General features: G+C 31.5%; 2 protein-coding genes and 1 long non-coding RNA gene across 3 annotated transcripts; all 3 read right to left on the reverse strand.

Annotated features, from left to right (window-relative positions):
• Nucleotide 1: 1 nt before the first annotated feature.
• LOC132724661 (uncharacterized) lies at nucleotides 2–1,311 on the reverse strand. Its single transcript, XR_009624946.1, has 3 exons — nucleotides 1,228–1,311; nucleotides 503–666; nucleotides 2–82 (listed from the first exon to the last, which is right to left on the reverse strand). It is a non-coding gene; the product is annotated as an uncharacterized LOC132724661 (long non-coding RNA).
• Nucleotides 1,312–1,338: 27 nt separating this feature from the next.
• On the reverse strand, nucleotides 1,339–8,626 carry LOC132724663 (uncharacterized). The gene is made up of 5 exons (XM_060709596.1): nucleotides 6,989–8,626; nucleotides 5,165–5,240; nucleotides 2,366–2,447; nucleotides 2,035–2,083; nucleotides 1,339–1,870 (listed from the first exon to the last, which is right to left on the reverse strand). The coding sequence occupies exons 2-5, from the start codon at nucleotides 5,218–5,220 to the stop codon at nucleotides 1,743–1,745; spliced, it is 315 nt and encodes a 104-aa protein (XP_060565579.1). The 5' UTR covers nucleotides 5,221–5,240; nucleotides 6,989–8,626; the 3' UTR covers nucleotides 1,339–1,742.
• Nucleotides 8,627–13,362: 4,736 nt separating this feature from the next.
• On the reverse strand, nucleotides 13,363–22,133 carry LOC132724662 (stimulated by retinoic acid gene 6 protein-like). Its single transcript, XM_060709594.1, has 6 exons — nucleotides 19,780–22,133; nucleotides 19,423–19,508; nucleotides 19,005–19,138; nucleotides 16,927–17,047; nucleotides 15,882–15,936; nucleotides 13,363–13,494 (listed from the first exon to the last, which is right to left on the reverse strand). The coding sequence occupies exons 1-6, from the start codon at nucleotides 19,936–19,938 to the stop codon at nucleotides 13,363–13,365; spliced, it is 687 nt and encodes a 228-aa protein (XP_060565577.1). The 5' UTR covers nucleotides 19,939–22,133.
• Nucleotides 22,134–22,156: the final 23 nt, after the last annotated feature.

A 22,156-nucleotide genomic window follows, 5' to 3' on the forward strand; every position in this document is an offset into this window, starting at 1 on the left:
AACAAGGAAACAAAACACGCGCATCACAGGGTGATTGTGTGCCACATCAAAACCATAATCATTCCTATGTAGTTTACATAACCTGAAATTATACATTATCTTTTTAACAAATATCTTGCAAATAAAGTGCGAGTACCTTTAGCTATATTTTCCTGTTACAGATATTAACATTAAAATAAAGCTATTGCCATTAACAGAATATAATATAGAAACGTGCTGACATTTTATTTTCTTGTGCAATAACAAACAAGATGATATGCCACTTTCACAATATCCCTCGATTTTGAAATCAATTTGCCGCTTTTTTATTTTGAATAAGAAAGGGACAATATTTTAAAACAAAGTTATTTAATAACATTTTTAAAGCACAATACATCAAAAACAGAACGAAAACTGTCTTTACTCCAAACAAGGAATCACTATTGATAAATAATTATAAACGCAAGATGCATAAAAAAGAATAATGTTTAAGAACCGTCACTATAATATAAGATATACAAACATTTATCTTTAGCCTCATATCCTCGCATTAGCAGACTTCGGTCCATCCTAGGAATCAGAAATACGCCCAAAAATGCACCGACTAAAATACGCCTGAGAAAGGTAAAGAGTCCGATACTCGCATTAAGGAAAATAGTGAAGAAGCTAAATACGTCGTACATATTCCTGAAATAAGAAATAAAACATAATGATCAATCATAAGTCAGTTTGACAAGTATTCGGCCAAATTGTCCATGCTTGTATTAAAGTGTTCAAATTTGTGTACTATTGTCTTGAATAAGTTGAAGAACCCGTTAGCTGTCTCGTAGTATATTCCTGTATTTCTTTAATTTACTTTGATTTACTTTATTTAGAAAATAAAAAGAATCACATAAAATGCCCTTACTTGTGTGCATTCAATAATCATTTATGGCTTAAAGTTGTTATACTTATAAAAAAATAAATTTTGAGGCTAATAGCTGACAAGGTTTTACTTGATATTTTTACTATGATTCATTTAATTACATATGTTTGTCTTTAAATAAATATTGTCAAGTCTATCAAAAAGTGATAGTTAATAATAAGGAATTCAGGAATTTGATAGCTTTGAAAAACAAATTATAGATTATTGCACAAATGCCCCTCGACATCTAACTTGGCCATTAGTTTTAACTCATTACAACGTAAAGTTACTGTGTTGAGTTTTTTTAAAGGGCAACTCTATCAACTAGTTCACAAGTTATTTACCTATTATCTACAGCTAGTGGTCTCTATTTGTCCTCAGCATTTATTTTCGGTTGGATGAAAAATAGACCAATCAAGAGAATTTGTGATTTGAATATGATGACAAGGCATATCGGATATCTGCAAGAAAACATCTTAGAATTTTAGAAAATATGTATGTGTCAATCGGATTCAATAGAACACTTTTGAATTGTCATATCAACGTGACCATAATTAAAGAACAATATCTTATTTTCTTCAAATAACGCTTCAATTTAACCTGCCGTTTTACCTGATTATTTTTTCTTTTACTGTATGAATTCATGTATGGTGCAATAAATGTAAATGATTTAAATGCGAGCAAATATTCTTTTATAATTGTATTAATAATACTTTTGAAGTTTACATGCGCATGAAGATATTTTGTCGTCGATGTCTTTTTCGGTTTTTTGGTTATTGCATTTTTACTATTGCCAATTTCTTTAAACCATATATATATGTTTTGAATCGTAAGATATGTAATTAAGATAATAAGAATGTTATAGATACATAAGCCACTGAAACTGTATCCATATCTGGTCAAGTAGATTCTTCTGATTAAGGATTTTGATTGTCACAAACATTGCCGCCAATGGCAAAAAGACAAGCAGGTAGCAAAATATTGTTCCTGGAAGATAAAAATACTTAATGACATTTGATGAAAGATAGGTATCTAATTGCGACAGAAATTACGAAGTATCTATTGTTCCCAAAAATTCAGCAATTTTCTTCATATCTTTAACTAAATAGACATGTTCTATGAATTAATAGAGTTAAGGTGACTAAACCTACCCCAAAACATCCCAGTTATTGATGTGCCAATAAATCGCATTCCTTGAGCCTGTAACAACCAAATATATTTCCATTAGGGTGCGCAATGCATAAACTAACTTCACCAATATAATTTACTAATTTATTTTAGGAAATATACGGTAAAACTATATATGTGAAAAAATAAGCCGACTGAGTTCACTTCCGAAAATATTACATGTTGACTCGTTGACAAACAAATAAATTTCGTTTTAAAAGGAAAGGCAATAATGTAATTATCGATGCGGGAAAAAAAACCAGAAATTCTGTTCCGAAATGTAAGAAAATACATCGACACTTTGAGATGGCTTACCATGTAAACATTTGGTGAAAATGTTTGTACCGTATTGGGAATGAAGCTTCTGTCACCCTTAAACAGCATCAGCATGTCTCGCCTGTATTTTTTTAAAAAAAAGATCACGTTTGATATACGAGGGGTTATCCAAAAATTCGTGGACTTTCTTTCTTGCGTAAAATATATTTGAGATATTCATTTGAAATTCTTACACTGCTTAGAAGAATTAATAACAAATGAACACAGAAAAATTCATGTGAGTAGCTTCTTACATTACAACAATATTCAATGTTACCTAAACACATGTCGGCGACAGCGGCGCACTCCAAAAAGTCATTGACGTCAACGTCATAATATTAACGTACAACTTGTGCTTCAACGTTACACAGTCAATGACAGATACTGCTTCTTAAAGTAATGTCCATCACTAACTTTCTAATGTCACTTTAACACTAATGAGCATGAAATTTTCTTTTCTCTGTTCGTCTGCTGATTTTTAACAAATGTTTTTGTAGGTGACATTCCCAAATGACAACAAATATTTATGATCGTTTTATGATCGCGCGATTTTCTAATTACCGCTTGTCCGTCATTTTTCCGTAGTAAACAAAAAAGGCGTCTGTCGTTTCCAGCGATATCAACAAAAATAAACGGAAATGACGTCCATTATTTTAAAGAATTATTTAAATGACATCATAGAAGAAACATGCAATGTTCAGCGGGTTTTCTACGTTAAATTTTTAGTTTTTTAGCAAGAAATATACTATGACTTACTGCGCTTTTCTACCGTGCGCCGGGTGCCGTGTATGTGCTAATTTAAAAACAATATGAAATCATTATTTATTGGCACAATTAACTGTTCCTTTCAAAATGTGTTGATAATATTCTAAAATGCATGCTGATAAAATTTCATAACAATACACGTTGACGTTCAAGAGATATTTAAAAAGTCCACGAATTTTTGGATAACCCCTCGTACATGTTGATAAACATACAAAATTGATATTTGAAAATATTGGTAATTGCTATTATGTCTCTATGTAAATATAATATTAACGTGTTTTGACTTCACATTAAGAACACCGTAGGGAACGTGTTACAGTATCGCGTTACATGTTACAGTATAGAATTTTCAAGAAAGGGGATTGTTTGTTGGGAAAACAGGCAGGTGATTTTTTATTCCGGTCCATAATACAAGCAGTTTAGTTTCTAGGAGATGCTTTGCTTGTAAGGAACAGTGTCCGGTATTTAGTCATATATTTCTTTAGGCCTTGCCCTGCACTATTATTTCTATTCTGTCTCATAAATATGCTGATTTGACAGATCGAAAATTCGAATTGAATACAACGCATTTTTCTCCCATCCCGAAATTATTTAAGCATGCCTACAAAAAATAATCTGCAAAACCTTAGTCCATTGTCTTTAGAAACGTTAATTAAAGTAAATGACCAGTTGAACATATTTTCCTGTTTGTCAAATGCGTTTGAAAAAAATAAACAATGTTACAGTATAGAGCGAGGTGAATTTGCAGGGTAACAGTATAGACCGAGCGACTTTGATTTTGCTACAGTATATATCCAGATTTCATTTACAGTTTAGATACTTGCACAATTTCAATTAAAGTTCGTGTTGCCATGATTGTTATAAAATATCCCATACCTTTCTATTTAATATATTCATGAAGGGTTGTATAACATTTTTCTTCAGCAGAAAAGTTATTGTTTGCTTTTTTCCTTACTTTCAGTACTTATAATCAAATTGAAACTTGAAGTAATTTGAAGTAATGTCCTATGTATGTACTGTTTTCACAACAACAACAGTAACTGTTATCAAATTGTATGCAGAGTAGAAAGATTAATGCCTGATTCCATTACACATTATAATACATATTAGCAAATAAATAGAGAAAAACAGAATCCTTAAAGAAAGTTCAACACGAAAAATGAAATGTTGCAGGCTCGATTGATACACTAAGAGTGATTATACAGTATTCAAGTGAGGAAATACTGTAACCTTAAAACTTATTTTAAGGTGGGATTTCCATCCAAAATTATTTATTGTGTAAATATTTAAAAAATGTTTGTTACTTTTAGTTTTCTTGGATTTTAAGTTCCACCGACATTGAGGTCATGTGAAAACATTTCTGCTTTACTGCAAAGAAAGACCCCAGACACCCCTTTGTGAAAAGCTGTAACCGAAATCTTGGTATAAACTGTAACAAAATTGGATAAAAATCGCTCGGTCTATGCTGTTACCCTGCAATTTTCACCTCGCTCTATACTATAACATTGTCTATTTTTTCAAACGCATTTGACGAACAGGAAAATATGTTCAACTGGTCATTTACTTTTAAAAACGTTTATAAACACAAATGACTAACGTTTTATAGGTTTACGTTTTGTAGGCATGCTTAAATAATGTCGGAATAGGAGAAAAATGCATTGCTCATTCGAATTTTCAATCTGTCAAAACAGCACTTTAATGAGCCAAAATAGAGATAATCCTGCGGTGCAAGGCCGGAAGAAACATATGACTAGATACCGGATCTTGTTCCTTACAAGCAAAGCACAAAAACATCTTTAAGAAACTAAACTACTTGTAGAATAGACCGGATAAAAAAACCTACCTGTATTCTCCACAAATGATTCTCCATCTTGAAAATTCTATACTGTTTGAGTTTGAGCTTATCATATTTTTAAGCAAGTGCCATTCTAAGCCACCACCTTTTAAACATACATGCAAATGTAAACATATTTTACGAATCTTTAAATGGTGGTGATATCTATTTACGTTGATGTAAAACGTGTACTTACTTACCTATAATTCATTAGGAAGCTGTAGATGTTACTTATACCACAGAGCAACGTGCTCATAGTAGCAATAACATTGGCAGCTGAAGCAAATTACAATGTTTTATTTAAATTATTAAGTAAGCTGCATGTGCCTTAAATATCTATTATAAGTTGGAGTGTGTATATGTGTCCGCACATATGTACTTATGTGTGCGCGCGTGATTTTGTGCGTGATTTAGTGAAATAAACAAGTAAATTCATTTAAATTAAAAATGAAAACAAAAATTATTTTATTTTTGATGAATTATATTTGTTCAAAATATCTTAGCAAAAAAAAGGTAAACTTTCCTTATGTATGTTTATATTTCGACTATTTACGAGGGGCGTTCAGTTTATTATAAAACACAATCAAAACACGTTTTAAGATCTTATAGCTTACAAAAATCGTGAAAAGCTATTAATTTACGTAGTGTGTCATTCATATACCCATCTCATTTGAACTCACAATCAATATGGTAAGACCAAAAGAAAGAAGGATGAAGAAAATCCTTTTGAAGAAAAGGATGTTCCGCGGAAACATTGAGAAACAAGTAAAACAGATTGGTCATAATGTTTCTGCTGCCTATCTTCCTTACATTCAACATGGTAAAGGTGCTATTTGAAATTACATACGCATAACAGGTAAAATGTTTTTGTTTTTCTACCAAACGTCTTACAGCAGCTACTGGTTATGTCGTACGTAAGTCTTTAATGTGATAACGTTGGTCAACCCTCCCACAGTAATTGAAATGGCAGCTGAATTAGGGGTGTCTGTAGGCAGGGCAACCCGAGTAATAATAAAAGCAAAACTAAGGGAAAAGTGCCGTGTTTATAGACTTATTGAAGCCCAGATTTTGAAAAAATGTGTTCGATCATGGCGTCTATATGTACGTCTTAACTGCCACAGATGAGGCTTTGTTCTATTTGGGCGGTAGTCACGGACGTCGTCGTGTTTGCTACGTTCGAACTAATAAGACAGACCTGAACAAACTGAAGTTTGTAAAACGAGATGCATTTGCACTTGGGTTTACGCTTTGGGCCGGGGTTTGTTACTACCGCAAGACATCTCTATTTTTTATCATTAAAGGGGTTAAAGTCAATGCAATACATTACATAGACTGAGTACTAAAGCCATTTCTCAAAATAGATATTTTCCCGGAAGAAAGAATGATTTTTTATTCCATCAAAACTCGGCCTCTGGTCATATCGCTAAAATGACCACTTACTTTCTCAACAATTTGCAAAATGTATTACATAACACCTGCAGAAATAATACCAACATGCTCAGATGCAGCTACCATTGAATTTAATGGCTGGAATATACCGAAATATAGGCTACAGAAACCCAAGATTTATATCATGCCGGTCTCAAAAAGGTTTCAAAGACAAATGGAGTAAACTTGAACAGTCATGCATAAGCCGAACTTAAGAAATCGGGACCTCCGAAGAGGTGTAGAATGATTTACTTTTGTCATGTATCCCAGATTTAGCATCTTTTAAATAAAACACATGCCAATAAATCATTCAAAGGGAGCGGTGACCAAGTGGTTAAGGTGTCTGCCTCTCAACCCGCTGATCAAGGGTTCGAGCCGTAATCAGGTCACGACAATGTTTTTTCGTATGGCACCAGTACTGGTTGGTTCCAGGAAGTAGAAGTGATAAGTATAATTTGCATGAACTTGTTTCGCAATAGAGCTTAAATAAATGTGTTTAAACCTAAGTAAATCATTACGCCGGTTTCAAAACTGATTAATAATAAATTGAACACCCCTCGTAATTTTCAAACAAAATATTAAGTTACCATCGTTACCTTGTACAAGGCCTTTATAATCGTTGAAATGTACTGCCACGACTTCTAGCGCATGAGCCAAACTAAGACTGACCTGTTAAAATACAGGATTGTGCAAGAAAGCTATTCCATTTAGACCTTCACTACACGACATTTATCGAAAACTTTAAAAAGATTACCGCTGACAAGCGCTAAATGTAAGAAGGCAACATAACGGTTATTGACATGAAAATGTACAAATCTCTCTAGTGTCATGGCTTGTGTGTAACATGTGTGCCTAAAGCACTCTTTATCACAATAAATGATGTAACTGAAATAAAATAATTTGACACAACCATTCAGTAATTTTTATCAAATTGTAGCATAATGTTATACTAGTAGAGTGATAAGTGCTGCTAGCCTTACATTCACAAGTCATTCACAACAAAAGTCTGTAAAAAAAAACAAAAAAAAAAACGAAAACTGATCAATCGTAGCAACACGCTTTTTATTCAAATTAAGAGAAGAATTATCATCATCATCAATATTTTTATGATTTACCAAACTTATTTATGGCCTTTTTAAATCAAAAGCGTTTGACAGTGGTAGAACATATTAAAATGGAAATATTATAATTTGCATTCGACAACTTAATTGCACTTACATTCGCATATATTTACACACAATATATGATTGTACTAACATATCATAAAAGAATTGAAAAAGATTGTAACAACATGATTTATATCACATTATTGTCGAAGTCCTCGGAAAATGCTGTGTAAGATACATTATTAAAAAAATATTCAAAGTCTTTGTGTGTTAAAAGGTCATATAATACACTTGAATTTCTCACAACGGATGGTAGATTGTTTCACAGTTTCGAAGCTGCAATCAAATCGTAGGTCTGTGTGTTACATTTGTACTTTTTACTATCGCAGATTCATTCTTGGATTGTAAAAATATAATATTTCAATCAAATATTCGTTGATTAACCATTTAAAACTTCGTAGGTATGCGTTAAAATCTTAAACTGAATTATTTTATGCACTGGAATCCAATGTTGTTTAAGAACGAGTGTGATATCAATCAAACAATCAATCAATCGATCAATCTGATTAAAATCAGCCCTAAATAACGCTTTGCTTTTAGATCTGACTATGACCAAATTGGAAGTCGTGTCTGGCGACCTTTCACTTAGCCAATCATCGGCGAGCTTTAATAATTTGGAAAGCGATGCGGTTTTTAATTTTAACCCTGGGAAAAGCAATACTGAATAGGTAATTTTCCATGTCGAGAACAAACATGGCGCTGTATATAAAGTCGACAGGTAAACTTGCAAACAAACTTGCCTATTAAAAATTTACTTTATTATTTCAAGTTAATTTGTTAAGAATTACTTCAACATTTATTTCTGACAAATATATTTTTTTGTTAACTTCCACGGATAACGGTATTCTTCTAATGGCTATTGACTGCACGGCTAAAAATATATTTCTCGGGAAATCCGAATTAAAAAGAAGGTGAAACATATACATTGTCATCAGATCTACATGAAAGAAATAAGTAGATCTGAACTTTAGTCAGATGGGGTGTGATATTATCTTATGATGGCGGCAGCTGTGTTTTGATCGATATGCAGTTTGTTGAATTTTGTTTGAGGTCCATGCAGTAGCACATAGCAGTAATCTAGGCGCGAGATAACTGATTAAGTCACAAGCTAACAAGTTGTATCAATTGTTAAATATTTTTTAAAATTTGCCGGTTTATCTAAGTTGTGCATAACATTATCTACATACAGAATTAACATGATTTCCCATTTTTGTGTTGAAATTAAAATATGGTTAAATTTTCGTGTCCGTAAATATTATAGATATATCTTTATTGTGTTTTGAGTTCTATTGATATGGGCACATGATGATATGTGTTAAGAGGTTTTTGCGTGTTAATAGTCATACATGATGGCACGAGTGAATGCTTTGTAATATTGCCTCCTTAAAGACACCATCTGATCGTTTGAATGATAGATAGAGCATAGAAATGGTATTGTTGATCATGATCTTTGCACGAAGCAAAAAGAGTTTTAGTGTAGATTTTATAAAGTTTTGCCCTAGTAAGGACCCCTGTGGAACAATAAAATTCAATGTGACCTGGTTTGTCTGTACTGTGTACTGTCTGTATGGGTCACCCAATCGTTTGGATTCAGAGACAGGTTTTTTCAATGTCTGTTGTCACTGATAAAGAACCATTTCATTTAAATTGCGCCGAATTGGACACACTAAAGTTACCCACTCTGATCTCCTCACGAATGACAATGCCCCTTTCTGTGTAGCTTGCAATGAAAATTTTACTGTCAAGCATTTTCTTCTGGAATGTCATGATTTTTTCACAGGCCCGTAATAGATTTTATAATGTAAATTCACTCAAAGAACTCTTTAATACAATTCCATCAAAAAACATCATCGATTATTTGAAAGAGATAAACTTGTATTCAAGGATCTAATTGGCTCTTTTTCGTTGTCATTTGCAGAGTTTTACAAAATATTTTAAGCCGATTATAGCATTCGGCACGATATGGCCATTTATGTGTTGACGTGCCGTAAAATCCAAACAAACAAACGTTTATATATATCTCCATTACCTTTTGCATTTTTTTTTATTTAAGGTTCAACAAATGATATATGTTATTATTCAAAATACAATATTTTCTTGCCCTGTAAAGCTAAGTGGAATTCTTTAATCAATTGTCACAAATTATCACAAGGACTGTGAAAGAAATATTAATTTCTAAGCTCCTACCAAATTGTCTTTATTTTGATGAAGAAATCTTCTATGAAGAAGAGGTATGAACACACTTGATATGAGCAAGAGTGTGTGAACATATATCTCTTCCACATTGTCGGGCACGTTCAGCATGAGTAACATATTTGTATTAGTCTTATAACAATGGAAATTGCCTCCGAAGTTGTGGGCATAACTTTTAATACATAACATGAAAAGACAGAACTTACTTGATCAAGTATTCAATCGGATATAACAATTATAACTTATCCTTTTGATATATGTCGATAAATTTGGCACTCCTTTTCATTCATTTTTAACGTTTTTTAAAAGTTTTGAATATTGCAATTTCCCCCAAGGAAACCCTTAAACCCGAAAGGGGGGCCCAAAAAAGGTGCCCCACTTTAACCCTTTTTATAAATAAACAAACTGAATCAACTGATTCTGCCCAAATTTTTTAAAGGGAAACTTGTTTTTTTTTCCATTTTTTTTTTGGAAAAGCAATTAAACACCCTTTATCAGAAATTTTTTGTTCCAACCCCCTTTTCATTTTTTCCAAAAATTTTCGTTTTTTTTTAATTTTGGCCCCCTTCAATTTTAAATTTAAAAAAAATACTTCCAATTTTTTGAAATTGGAAATTTTTTTCAAATGGGAAATTTTTTTTGCCCTTTTTTTCCCAAGGGCCCCCCCTTGTTTTTTAAAGATATACAAAATTTAAAAATTTAATTTTTGATACTTGGGTTTCACCCGTCCCCTTTGTAAATTTTTAAAAAAAAAAGATGTCCCGAGTACAAAACAAAATAAATGTGTTATGGGTTTTAAGCTCTTTTTAAAATTTTAAAGGGGGAAAGCATTATAAATATATAGTGCCCCTTTAAAAAAAAATTGCCCCGAAATTTTTTTTTAAAAAGGAAAGGGCCGTCTTAATAGCTTCCCCCTTTTTATTTTTTTATTAAAATTAAAAATTTTTTAAAATATTTAAAAATGAATTTTGTAGATTTTGGGTTTAAAAATTTCCCGCAATGAATTTTTTTTAATCTAAAAATGAAAAAACAATAATTTTTAAAAAAAAAAATTAAAACAACATTTTTAAATGTTAAATTAAAATTTTAAATAATTAAAAAAAAGTTCTTTTTTAAAAGAACAAATTAAAAAAGGATGAAAAGGAAAAAGTATCATATAAAAAGCAAAATACATACACCCATTCCAATTAAAAAGATAATTAGAAAAGGGCATAAAAATTTAAAAATAACTTTTCTGAATATAGTAAGCACAACCCGGGCCAAACGGGGTTTTTTTATCATGATGGCTTTTTGGGGAAAACTTTAAATTTCCCGGGGACAGGTGAAAATAAAAAACTTGCGATGTAATTTTTTTTTCCCAAAATCCCAAAATTTTTTTTTTTGGAAAAGGAAAAAAAAAAATATGAAAAAAATTTCTGAACGAAAAAAAAATTTCTCCCGGAAAAACCGTTTAAAAAAAACTTTTTTAAATTTTTCTATGTTTATTCCTTGGTAGTTTAAAAGCTTTTTCAAAAAGGGTTCAGGGAAAAGGTTTTTTATTTCATTTTCGCGGAAAAAGGGGGTTTAAAAAATTGGTTTTGGAATGGTGCAAGGGAAATTTTAAATCCTTTTTACAAAAAGTCTTTTAAATTTGATAACTTTATTTTATGCATATCATAAAAAACCCCAATTTTTTTCTTGTTCCAATAAATTCCCCCAATTATATAATTTCATTATAAAAATTTAACCCTTGGGAAAATTAAGGGGGTAAATATAAACAGGATTTTTTTTCTTGCTAAAAAAATAAAATTTCTTTATTTTTACAATAAACCTTGAAAAATGTTTTATTTTTGGGGATGAAAACTGACGTGGTTTTTTCCCCGAGGCGGTTTTTTCCCCCAAAAAGGGAATTGTTAAAAAAATTGTAAAAAAACATTTAAAAAACTTCTTTTTTTCAAATCTACTCTTTTGGGGCTTTTCAAAAGGAATTTTCGATTCCCCTTACAAAAAGGACGAAATACGGAAAAATAAAAAGCAAAAAGGTTTTTTTTTTTATGCCAAAAAATAACTTATAGTTTTTTTGTCTTGCCCAAATTTAAACAGAAAGGGGTTCAGTAAAATTAAAAAATAGGGCCTTTTAGGCCCGTGGCTAAAAAATTCCCATTTTTAAAAAAAGCCTTTTTTCCCTTTTCCCCCCAAATTTTTTAAAATAAAGAAAAATATAAGGTTTATATGGTTTTTCTAAAGCCCAAAAAAGATAATTTCCCGGCCGTAAACCCCCGGGTACTTTTTTTTACTTTTTAAAATTTTGGAAAAAATTTTTTTGATAAACCCGCAAAAATCTTTAAAAAAAAAGCCCAGTTTTTACTTACGTTTTTCCCCTCCCGTTTCCCTTGAAGGATCGCCCTTTTTGTAGAAAAAATGTTTTTAAAAGTAGTAAAATGATTTAGATTTTTTAAAAATTTTTTTACATGCTTCCTTAAAAAAGTCCCCCCAACAAAACAAATTTTTATTTCCCCAAAAACCTTTTTTACAAAACAAAAAAACAAAAAAAGGGAAATAATAATAAAAAAAATAATGTTTTTTCCCCCGAATTTTTAAATAAATGCATGTAAATTTCCAGTAAACTGTAAGGATTTCAAAACTACTAAAACGGTGTGATGGCTAGGAACTATTGATCCGTTTTATTTAAGTCAATTAATTGCACAAGTATGACTCAAATGCCGCAAAACAATAAATCTTAATACCATGGCTATCCAGGAACTTTATAAATTAAATTAATACAGTCAATAAGGCATCGTTTTCGAAAATTATGTGTTCAAACACTTTGGCAAAGCAAGAATTTCATTAAATATAATTATATGTTATATCAGGTCAAAAATATTCAACTTTCAGAGAAAAGTTATCATATTCTTTAGATTCAGAAAAGGAAAATACTCCATATAAGTGGGGTGACAAATTGAGTTCCTTAATCCAGTCTTACTATTTGGTCTTACTATTTATCAAACACACATGAAGTTAACCTGACAAGATATTTTGCAAGAAAGATTACACATTTGCATAATAAACAGTAAAAAGACTTTTGTACGGAAAAAGATAAAGTTTTTGATATTTGAACCTTAAATGTAAAAAACCCCAAAAGAAAAACTTTTTTTTACCTATTTTTTAAATTTTTAAAAGGGAGTTTTTTTTCGAAGATATATTCCCCATCTATGTTTTTTGTAAAAATATACCCAAAATGTAATGAGAAATTTTCCCAGAAAACAAGACTTTTAAAACTTACAAATTATACATTTAAATTTTTAATTACCTATATATTTCACATCTATTTTCAAAGTAAAATATATGCAAACCCAAAAAATATAGGGTTTTTTAAAACTGAGACAAAATGTGGGTTTTTAGACCCAAATTGCATATGTTTCAATTTTAAAAACATACTTAATATAAAATTTATATTAAATAACATATTTAAAGAAAACTGTTTTGTCTTTAAAAGGCACGTTCCTTTAGTTTGCTTGAAGAATGAATGTCTCCGCCGCTTAGTTATTAGATTGAACGTGTTGGCATTTTAACCATACTGTATACTCAGTCAATTGCGTAGATAAAGTTCTACAAAGCTTATTGAAAAAAGGTTAATAAAATATTGTTACCTTTTGGCTAATAATGTAGATTCCATTCTTTAAACATTTAAATAGTTTCCAACAAAACTTAAAAACTAACAAGAGGTTACATAGTGTCACAGGCAGATGGACCGACCAAATAACCTTAAATCAGAAAAAAAAACGCAATCAAAAAATAAATAATATTAAGCGAAATGAAACATAATATGCAATATTAAAAAGAAGCTAAAAGATAAAAATGCTCTGAGCTTATTGTCTACACTATTTTTTTTCTATTATTTTATTTTCAACGGTTATCATTTGTAAGCTTTAAAAATCATAACTTTGCTCCGAGATTGAATTTATTCCTAATGAATATTTTGTAACATTGACTTGATCAGTACAAAATCTTTGCAAATGTTAAAAGGTATTTTATTGTTTTTAAAAACCTATTTATATTGTATTAACGTTTTTTCCATGTAATGATAAAGAAAATAAGCTTTGTCTTTGCAAACAATCACTGCAACTGAAGCATTAAATTAAAAAAAAAAAATAAATAAAATCGGAAGTCTCGGGATACTAAATAACACAGATTTGCACTTCCTTATTTTTGCGACTGGCTAGTCTGAATAAAACAGGTGGACAAATACTCCAAGATATATTTGTTCCTTACTTTTTAATAGACCTAGAATGAAGGTGGATTACAACTTCAGGAAACATATAAATTCTCGACAGAAACGTTTTGCATTGGTTTATGTACCAATTTTAACCACGTATTTGGTCTGATGACATCCTCGAATGCAAAACTTTTCATAACGCCCATTTGTTATTAACAAAACATCTCTAATTAAGGAAAAACCAACGCTTCAGAGCGCGTGTAACAGATGCAGTTATAAGAGATAAGATATTTAGACATTTGCCCCGCATGAGATTTATTGAGGGCGCAAAAATATGCACATAAAAACATCTGATACATACACAGAACATGTACATCGAATGATGCACATTAACATTTTGGAATGGAAAAGAAAATAAAACAAACTGAATCTCTTAAGAACGTTACAAACTGCACAATTGAAATGAAATGCTTAAGTCTGTAAATGGACAGTAATGGTACATGCAAGCTACCATACACGCCTAAGCACTGACCTAATCAGTATTTAATTTTTAAACATGTAATGGTTAAGTTTTGAAATTAAATCATTCAGAGATGTGTGCATGCAGCTCAGATCATCGAACTTTCAAAGTGTCATTCTATAAAAGTGGCGCATGGTACCCAAGTAAAAAAATTGTGCTTGAAACGAGAATACAATGGAAGGAACAATACAAACTGTAATTTTGAAAGAAGATTTGAGGTTATAATTAAGGAAGTAGTATTTTAGTCGTTTTCTGGATCAAAGATTCAGAGAAATGAATTATTGTTCAAAATGAACAATTTAACAGTACTGTTTATTTAAAAAAAAGTGGAAACTTATGGACTTAATTGCTTCTTTCCAGTACCATCAAAGAACAGGCTAAACAAAATCGAGACTACAATATTTCAATTATGTTGCTTTGGGCGTTCTTCGGGTATTCCGTTTTGTTAATTAATTCTAAATGAAAGCATTTAAGCATTAACAATATATACTTTTGTTTGGTGTTATTTGTACTTACCTTTCTTTTACATAATATTCTGCAATATATTTTCTATTATCTATATTTCTTATAGCACGCCAGAGGCACAAGAGAAATTGGTATATTGTAAACGTAAATTCGTACATGGCTAGTAGCCTTATTTGCCAATATGTGATTCTATACCAAACAGAGAAGTTATACAACCAAACTCAGAAGTGTTTCAAGTCAAAAGACTATTAAGGATATTGACTTCTACAGATGTAAGAATTCATTCAAATACAAGAAGAGGTCAAAAAGCAAGATAAAAACAGGTTGTCAGAGCCACAGTAAGAATTACAGTCATAATTATGATTTTTATTCCATGCATTATGTTCCTTGTTCTAATTTATGACAAACACATTTTTGTTATTTCATATGGATCATACGTCTCTTTTCATTAAGTAGTGTAAAATTGTCACATTGAATGTTCCAAGGCATCAGACATATGAAACTATGAATATAGAAAAGACCTCTAAATAAGGAAAATAATACTTTTTTCATAATAAATTGATGTTATTTAACAGTTTAACAAACTCAAACAGAACTTGCAACATTTCAATTTTACCAATTTTTGGGATAGTGAAATCTCCATATTAACCGGTTTATGTGTAAAGTAAGCAAACAATATATTAAGTTCATTCAGGTTCATTATATATATACAACGATACCGACGCTTTAGTGCCCTTGTTGAATTAAAGAGTACATGTTAAAAGAAATTCCACTTTTTTCTTTTTGTTAAAACAATCAGAAAAAATACCGTTGTTTATGATGATGATCTATATTTATGTACTGCCTTACTTTGACTAAACCGCTGCTTGAAAGATGACATAGAATAAAATTTTTGGATTGCACCTTTTTATTTGATAATTTAAAATCATTCGTTTTGATTGCGTTCTTACTCGGTTTAGATCCCAGCATCCTATTGTAACGACTTGTACCATCTCAAAAGCGAACCTAAAACAAAGCAAAAACCAACATATAAATATACACCATTTAAGAAATAGTAAACAGCACTGATGGCCCCATGGCACTACAGTGACTGATCAGTCAGTCTGTAAGCATTTAATGGTCAGGTCTGTTCAATATTAGGGTTTGACTGTGAGGTCACTATAATGCTTTGAAGTATGTGCTATGTCTTCAGCGTAAAAGAAAATCATATTGTTTAAACAAAACATGTCTAATTTAATGTACTGAAAACGGGTTGTATTGCTCGGTATGTAAAATATTTTATCTAGGTAACACGCAGCTTAATTTTAACGGTCCGAAAAAAGGTAACATTGCCAGGTCGGGCGTTTACCATACTCTTTTGTCCCACCGCTGCAATTATCTTGACAATTATATTATTTAAAGTACCGCTGACAATTGAATGTACAAGGAAAAACTCATTTATGTATTAAAGGTATAATATTTCTTAATAAAATAAAATTTGTGTGGCGGCATAGCCGAGTGGTTAGCGCGTCGGACAAGTAATCTAATGATTGCTAACCGTAGGGTTCAAAGCCCGTCAGGAGCAAACTGTTGTTTTCTTGTCATTGCTCAGTACTGGTTGGTTTCAAAAAATGTGTCTATAACAATCGAATTAAAATAAAATCTGTATAAATAAATAAATTGTCACCAACAGTAGTGTAACATATATAACTAATTAATCAAACTGAATAATTTTACTTCAAAACAATTTTTGAAATACCGCAAAAAAAGCCTTCCTCAATTTGTTTATCCTTTATGTAATACTTACATTTATGACTAAGTATTTTTGTAAAGATTTAGATGCAGTCTGTTGAATATTCTTGATTTCTCGTCATATCAACTGCTAACTAATTTTCACTTAAGCTAACTATCAAACTAAAAAATGTAATCGTTTAACCCAAGATAATAAAACAGTGAAGAACAGTCAAATTAGTAAAATGTTAATGCTACCAAAACACAATGTTCTGAAAAACTTACCATCCTAGAGAGTAAAGAAAACCCGCTATAGCGCCAACTAATTTATGACGTGTCGTCATGCAGGCAAATAAGGGATAACACACAACACTAGTCTCCAGACATAAAATGTATACCATAAAAACTGAAAAATTATGAAACATACTAATAACTGCCATGTTATAAAAATAGTTTATTCTCATAATTTATCAAATAAATCAAAATGAAATCTTCAATAGCCATTCGACCTTGCAGAATTGAAAATGCTGCAAGTTCAAATAGATAGAACATAAAACGCTCTTTTTTAACTAAATGCAACCAATTTGACATAATACATAACAAAATTAATATTTAATAATTAAATGGACACAATTATTTGTGGCGGATAACAATATATGTCTGCCTTTTGTCAATAATTAAAGTAACATGTTAAAAATTATGCACGACAAAGAAACAAAAAAATCGTCCAAGGCATTTAAAACTTATTTATTTGATTGGAACTATAATTAAAGTTACGGAAAAAGCATTTTTTCCACTTTTTTAACTTTTCATAAAAAGTAATCTATACTAACTCTTTCGGTTTCCCAAAAAACCAAATCTGTTAATAACTCTATCTATAATAAGGTGAGCTTGAAAATATATTAAAATACATTTGCACGGTCGATTGCATCCCCCCTTAACTGTGCCCCTTCCATGAGTAACTGTTACAAAAACAAAATATCCTTATCCTACTAACAGGGGCTATTAAAACAAATAACACTTTTCATGCATTTTTGCTAAATCTCAAATATATAAATTCATAACCCTAATTGCATAGTAGACAGAAGATAGTTTAAGCTTTTACAAAAACATTTTCTGCTATTTATAAACTGATTGTCACTCAACACTCTCATTTATGTCAATGTTTATATGCAAATATCTTGATTTCCAAGTTTGGGAACAAATATTTTTGTTCACTCTCAATGAAACTAACAAATCTTTATAATTATCAAGTTGTTATTTTAAACATAGGGCAATAAAATTAACTGATAACCTAAACATACACTATCTGTCTAAATACTAAATACTAAATTACCAAGACAAGAAAGAATTTGTCAGAAAAGACAAGTAAGATAGTATAAAATATACCTAGCAATACACCTTAAAGAGAAATTGAACAATTCAGTTGTCGGAAAACTGGTGTAATGCTATGGACAATTAGCTATTTTCTTGTTATATTTTATATTGTGTATAATAAATAAGTGAGTGAAATATTTGTATTGAATTTCATTTTAAATTTTATTTTGTTTTTTTCTGATATCAAAATAAGAACAGCTTAGTGTTCTTAACTAAATTTTAGTTGTTTAACATCAAAATTTACAAAATGTACATAGAATCAAAGTACAACTTACCTAGATATAAAAATATAAGAAAGTTTAACTTTTCCAGCTTTTATTTATTTTTTAACACATATAGTAATTAATCAGGCAGAATAATACTGCCAGCTGGAAAAGGGATCTTTTAAGGGGTTCTCTCACTGTCCATTGGTTTAACTTAGTAACATTATTTCTGGAGAGGCGGAACTACGTACAAGTTCTGGCTTAAGTCTGAAAATACTCGTGAAATAACTTACATATTTTCTAATCACTATTAGTAAATTTATTTGTCTATGTTTTTAAAAGAATTAAGTTTATCACAGATGTTAATATAACAAGCATTTTGCAATTCTTTGTCTAGTGTAAAAAGTTTTTAGCACGCTGGCTTCTCTGTAAAAACATGTCACCTGTTTGAGACATTCTAATTGACCACATACATGTAAATGTACTTGAGATTTAACAAAGAAAAAGGGTAAAACTATAATTTAGTTTTATCATTTATAAATATATGCCTAATTTTGAAATCAGAAAATACAAAATGAAATTTAAAATGAAATTCAATACAAACATTTCACTCACTTAAATTATTTAATATTCAGTACACAATATAAAATATAACAAGAAAATAGCTAATTTTCCATAGCATGACACCGACATTAACCTTATTTAAATCAAATAATTATTTTGACTCATACTTTTATAAAACAAAAGTGTCTTTAATTATGATTACACCCAATATCAACTTACTTTTTGCCCAGATCGGCCAGTCTAGTCCTTCTGGGACCAATTTCAATGTTACCTGTAGTATGTTCCCAGCCACAGATCCAAATGCAAGCATGACACCCCAGCGGTTAGAAGGCTCATCCAAAAATCCAAGCGGTCTAGAAATTAATAATATTAAGTCGATATGTTGTAATTGTTTGTGTGTGTTGATATTGTTTTCTTTGGCACCCATGCATAACTGTTATATATTTCTTTATAATTTTATTGTCGTAAGCATATTTCAAGCGAATACCGTGCGTTCATATACTGACAATGTTGAGTTTTCTAATGTCTTATTAGGGGATTAAGTCTGAAAATCGATTTATTTAAACAGTCGATAATAAATTGCATTACAAAATCATAAGATGAAAATAGCGCATACAGACAAAAGAAGACTTTTTACCGTACAACACCCGGACGGCCTCGAAATATGTTTGGTTTTAGCGTCTTTCTTTTCTCCATAAAACACAATAACAGCATGATGGCGACCTTTACAATAACGTAAATTATGAAAATAAACGCATTGATAGTTTTAACTGTTACATGAAATAAGGTTTTGTTATAACAAATTTAAATCGACATTCTTAAACTAATTCGGCAAAAAGGATGCGATGCAACTTATTGAGAAACACTATTATTGACAAATATTTAAAACAAATGTAATAATTCCTTTCTAAGACACATCGATAACATGCATTAGGTTTTACAAAATTGAAATATTCAAATATAAGAAAAACATGTATCTAGTTTAGTTACTTACAGCTGGAATCAACAACCAGTGAATATAATATATAAATATATTTTCTGCATCTTCGTTACAAATCTGTAACAATGGATCGACTGTCGTCAAAAATGGATTGACCGTTGTTAATAATGGACTGACTGTTGTCAACAATGGGTGAACTGTTGCCGTCGCCATGTTACTTTCTTTTCTTTGATGGCTGTGATAATGAACGTAGTTATGTTGATTATGTTTCTACAGTAAAAGCGAAAATACTATTGTTGTTGCAGATGATGATAATTATGCGTACTCGGATTGTACCGCAGATGGAAATAATGATAGTGTCACAATGTTACAAGCGATGTTGAAGGCAATTGTGATTACGCAATTAGTGATGTGGTTGATACTGACGATTAATGTGGTTGTGGTTATAAAAGTAAGGGTGGCGGTGATTTTAATCCTAAAACTTTGTCGGTAATAATGTCGTTGTTACAGGGTTGATAGTAATGATAATGATTGTTTAAGGGGATTATCTTTATGATGATACTAGAATGAATTGTATGATGTTAATAATGTTAGGCCTGTTATTGTCGTGGTGGTGATACTGATTTTGAAGATGTGGCTACTAGTGTTGATGTTGATAATTATTGTTTGTGTTGGTGGTTTGTGGTGATGGTGGAAGTGATTATGACAATGACGATGATTTTGCTTTTGATTGAATAACTACCATGAATTTTGTTTGCATTTAAATTGGTGATGTTGATGTGGTGTGAATAAAATCTAGCCTTTGTCTCTTGTGTTTGTTTCAATGACATTTAATATGCATAAAGTAAGATAGAAATAATAACTGGTACGAGTCATTAAACGATACTTGCACCACAAGTGCAGTCCACGGAAACCTCATGCATAAAATTTAACTTTAAGCATATATATATATATATGATAGTATTGATACTATTGAACGTCAAATAAAAAGACGACATTGATTTAAAAGGGTGTCATATTTTGAATGTCAAACATATACTTGCTCAACTTTTGCCAAGCGCCATATGTTAGAATAACTTTAACTTTATCAATGCCGTGTGGAAGGTTTTAAATGTTGATTTACTGTTTTATCAATTCTGCTGAAGGACGAATTGAACCATATGAATGAGTTTTACACTGATTTTGTGCGAGAGAAGAGGATGACACACTATTTGAAAATTTCAGAACATGCAGCATGTTTTCAAAATTTGTTAAATTGCATTTTAGACTTAATACCGTGTGTGTGACTCGTGACTATCAATGGAAGCTTGGCAGAGCCTTCTCATACGCCCTTCCTTGTAGATTTCTGATCAGTCTAACGGGTATGGCTATACCTTCTTGGACCAACATGGCTACAAGTTTCTCGGTGGTTCTGTGTTGCAGCTGACGAGCTGAAATGGTAACCTTCAGCTCATTTCACATGTGTTCCGGAACTTCCGTTGGATTTAAGTCAGATGAACTAGCTGGCCAGTCCATGCGTTAAATAGGCTCTCTTTCTAGGTTGTCCTTGGCCACCCTGGCCCTATGGGAGCGAGCATTGTCGTCCATTAGAATAAGAATAGACTGATCGCCGACTGCTCCACCATACAACCTAACCTGGTTGTCTAATATGTTGTCTTTGTATCACTAACCTGAAAATGTGCCTCTTTTTAGCACAACCAGGCAAGTTTGTCCCAAGCTGATGCCTCCTCAGACCATAACTGACCAACCTCTGTAGCAGTCATGCTCAGCAATATTTGCAGCCTGAAACCGTTCATCTCGTCTTCTCCAGACTCTAGCACGTCTATCTGTGAAGTCTATGCAGAACCTTAACTCATCTGTGAACATAGCGTGTCTCCAGTGTTGCATGGTTCATAGTGTATGCTCCATGGTCTATTCCAAACGGGCTTGGTGATGTCGACGCGTCAAGAGGATACGTTTGCAAGGTCTTTTCGGTGCAAATTACCTTCATGCAGCCTTATACGTACCGTCTTCGTGGAAACACTGACCCGCGCAATTTTAGTAAGGCCATTTCGAAGAGAAGTTGCATTCAAAAACCTCGCAGAGGCGTACCTGAACGACCAAAAACGGTCTTTAGCTGATGTTGTGACCCTTTGTCGTGCCCCAGCATGCCTTCTTGCGGGTGTACCATGTAGCTGGTATCTCTCCAAGGCTATGGTGATGACGGCCTAATGTAAGCATCCTCCATATCAAAGTGACAGATGTAAGAAATGTAAGCCACTATATGAAAATAAGCCGGAAATGTCGCCGTATAACAAAAGCCATGTAATTGTTCACCCCATCAAAAACATGAAAATTTTGGGTTGCATGTTTTTAATGGAAAAGTCAAACGGATGCATCTCAGGTGTCTATCTCAAATAATTTCTGAATCAGAAATATTAAGAAATTGGGA

Source organism: Ruditapes philippinarum, unplaced genomic scaffold (assembly GCF_026571515.1).
Source record: "Ruditapes philippinarum isolate M1 unplaced genomic scaffold, ASM2657151v2 ctg15133_1_1_1_1, whole genome shotgun sequence".
In the NCBI taxonomy this organism is placed as follows: Eukaryota; Metazoa; Mollusca; class Bivalvia; order Venerida; family Veneridae; genus Ruditapes; species Ruditapes philippinarum.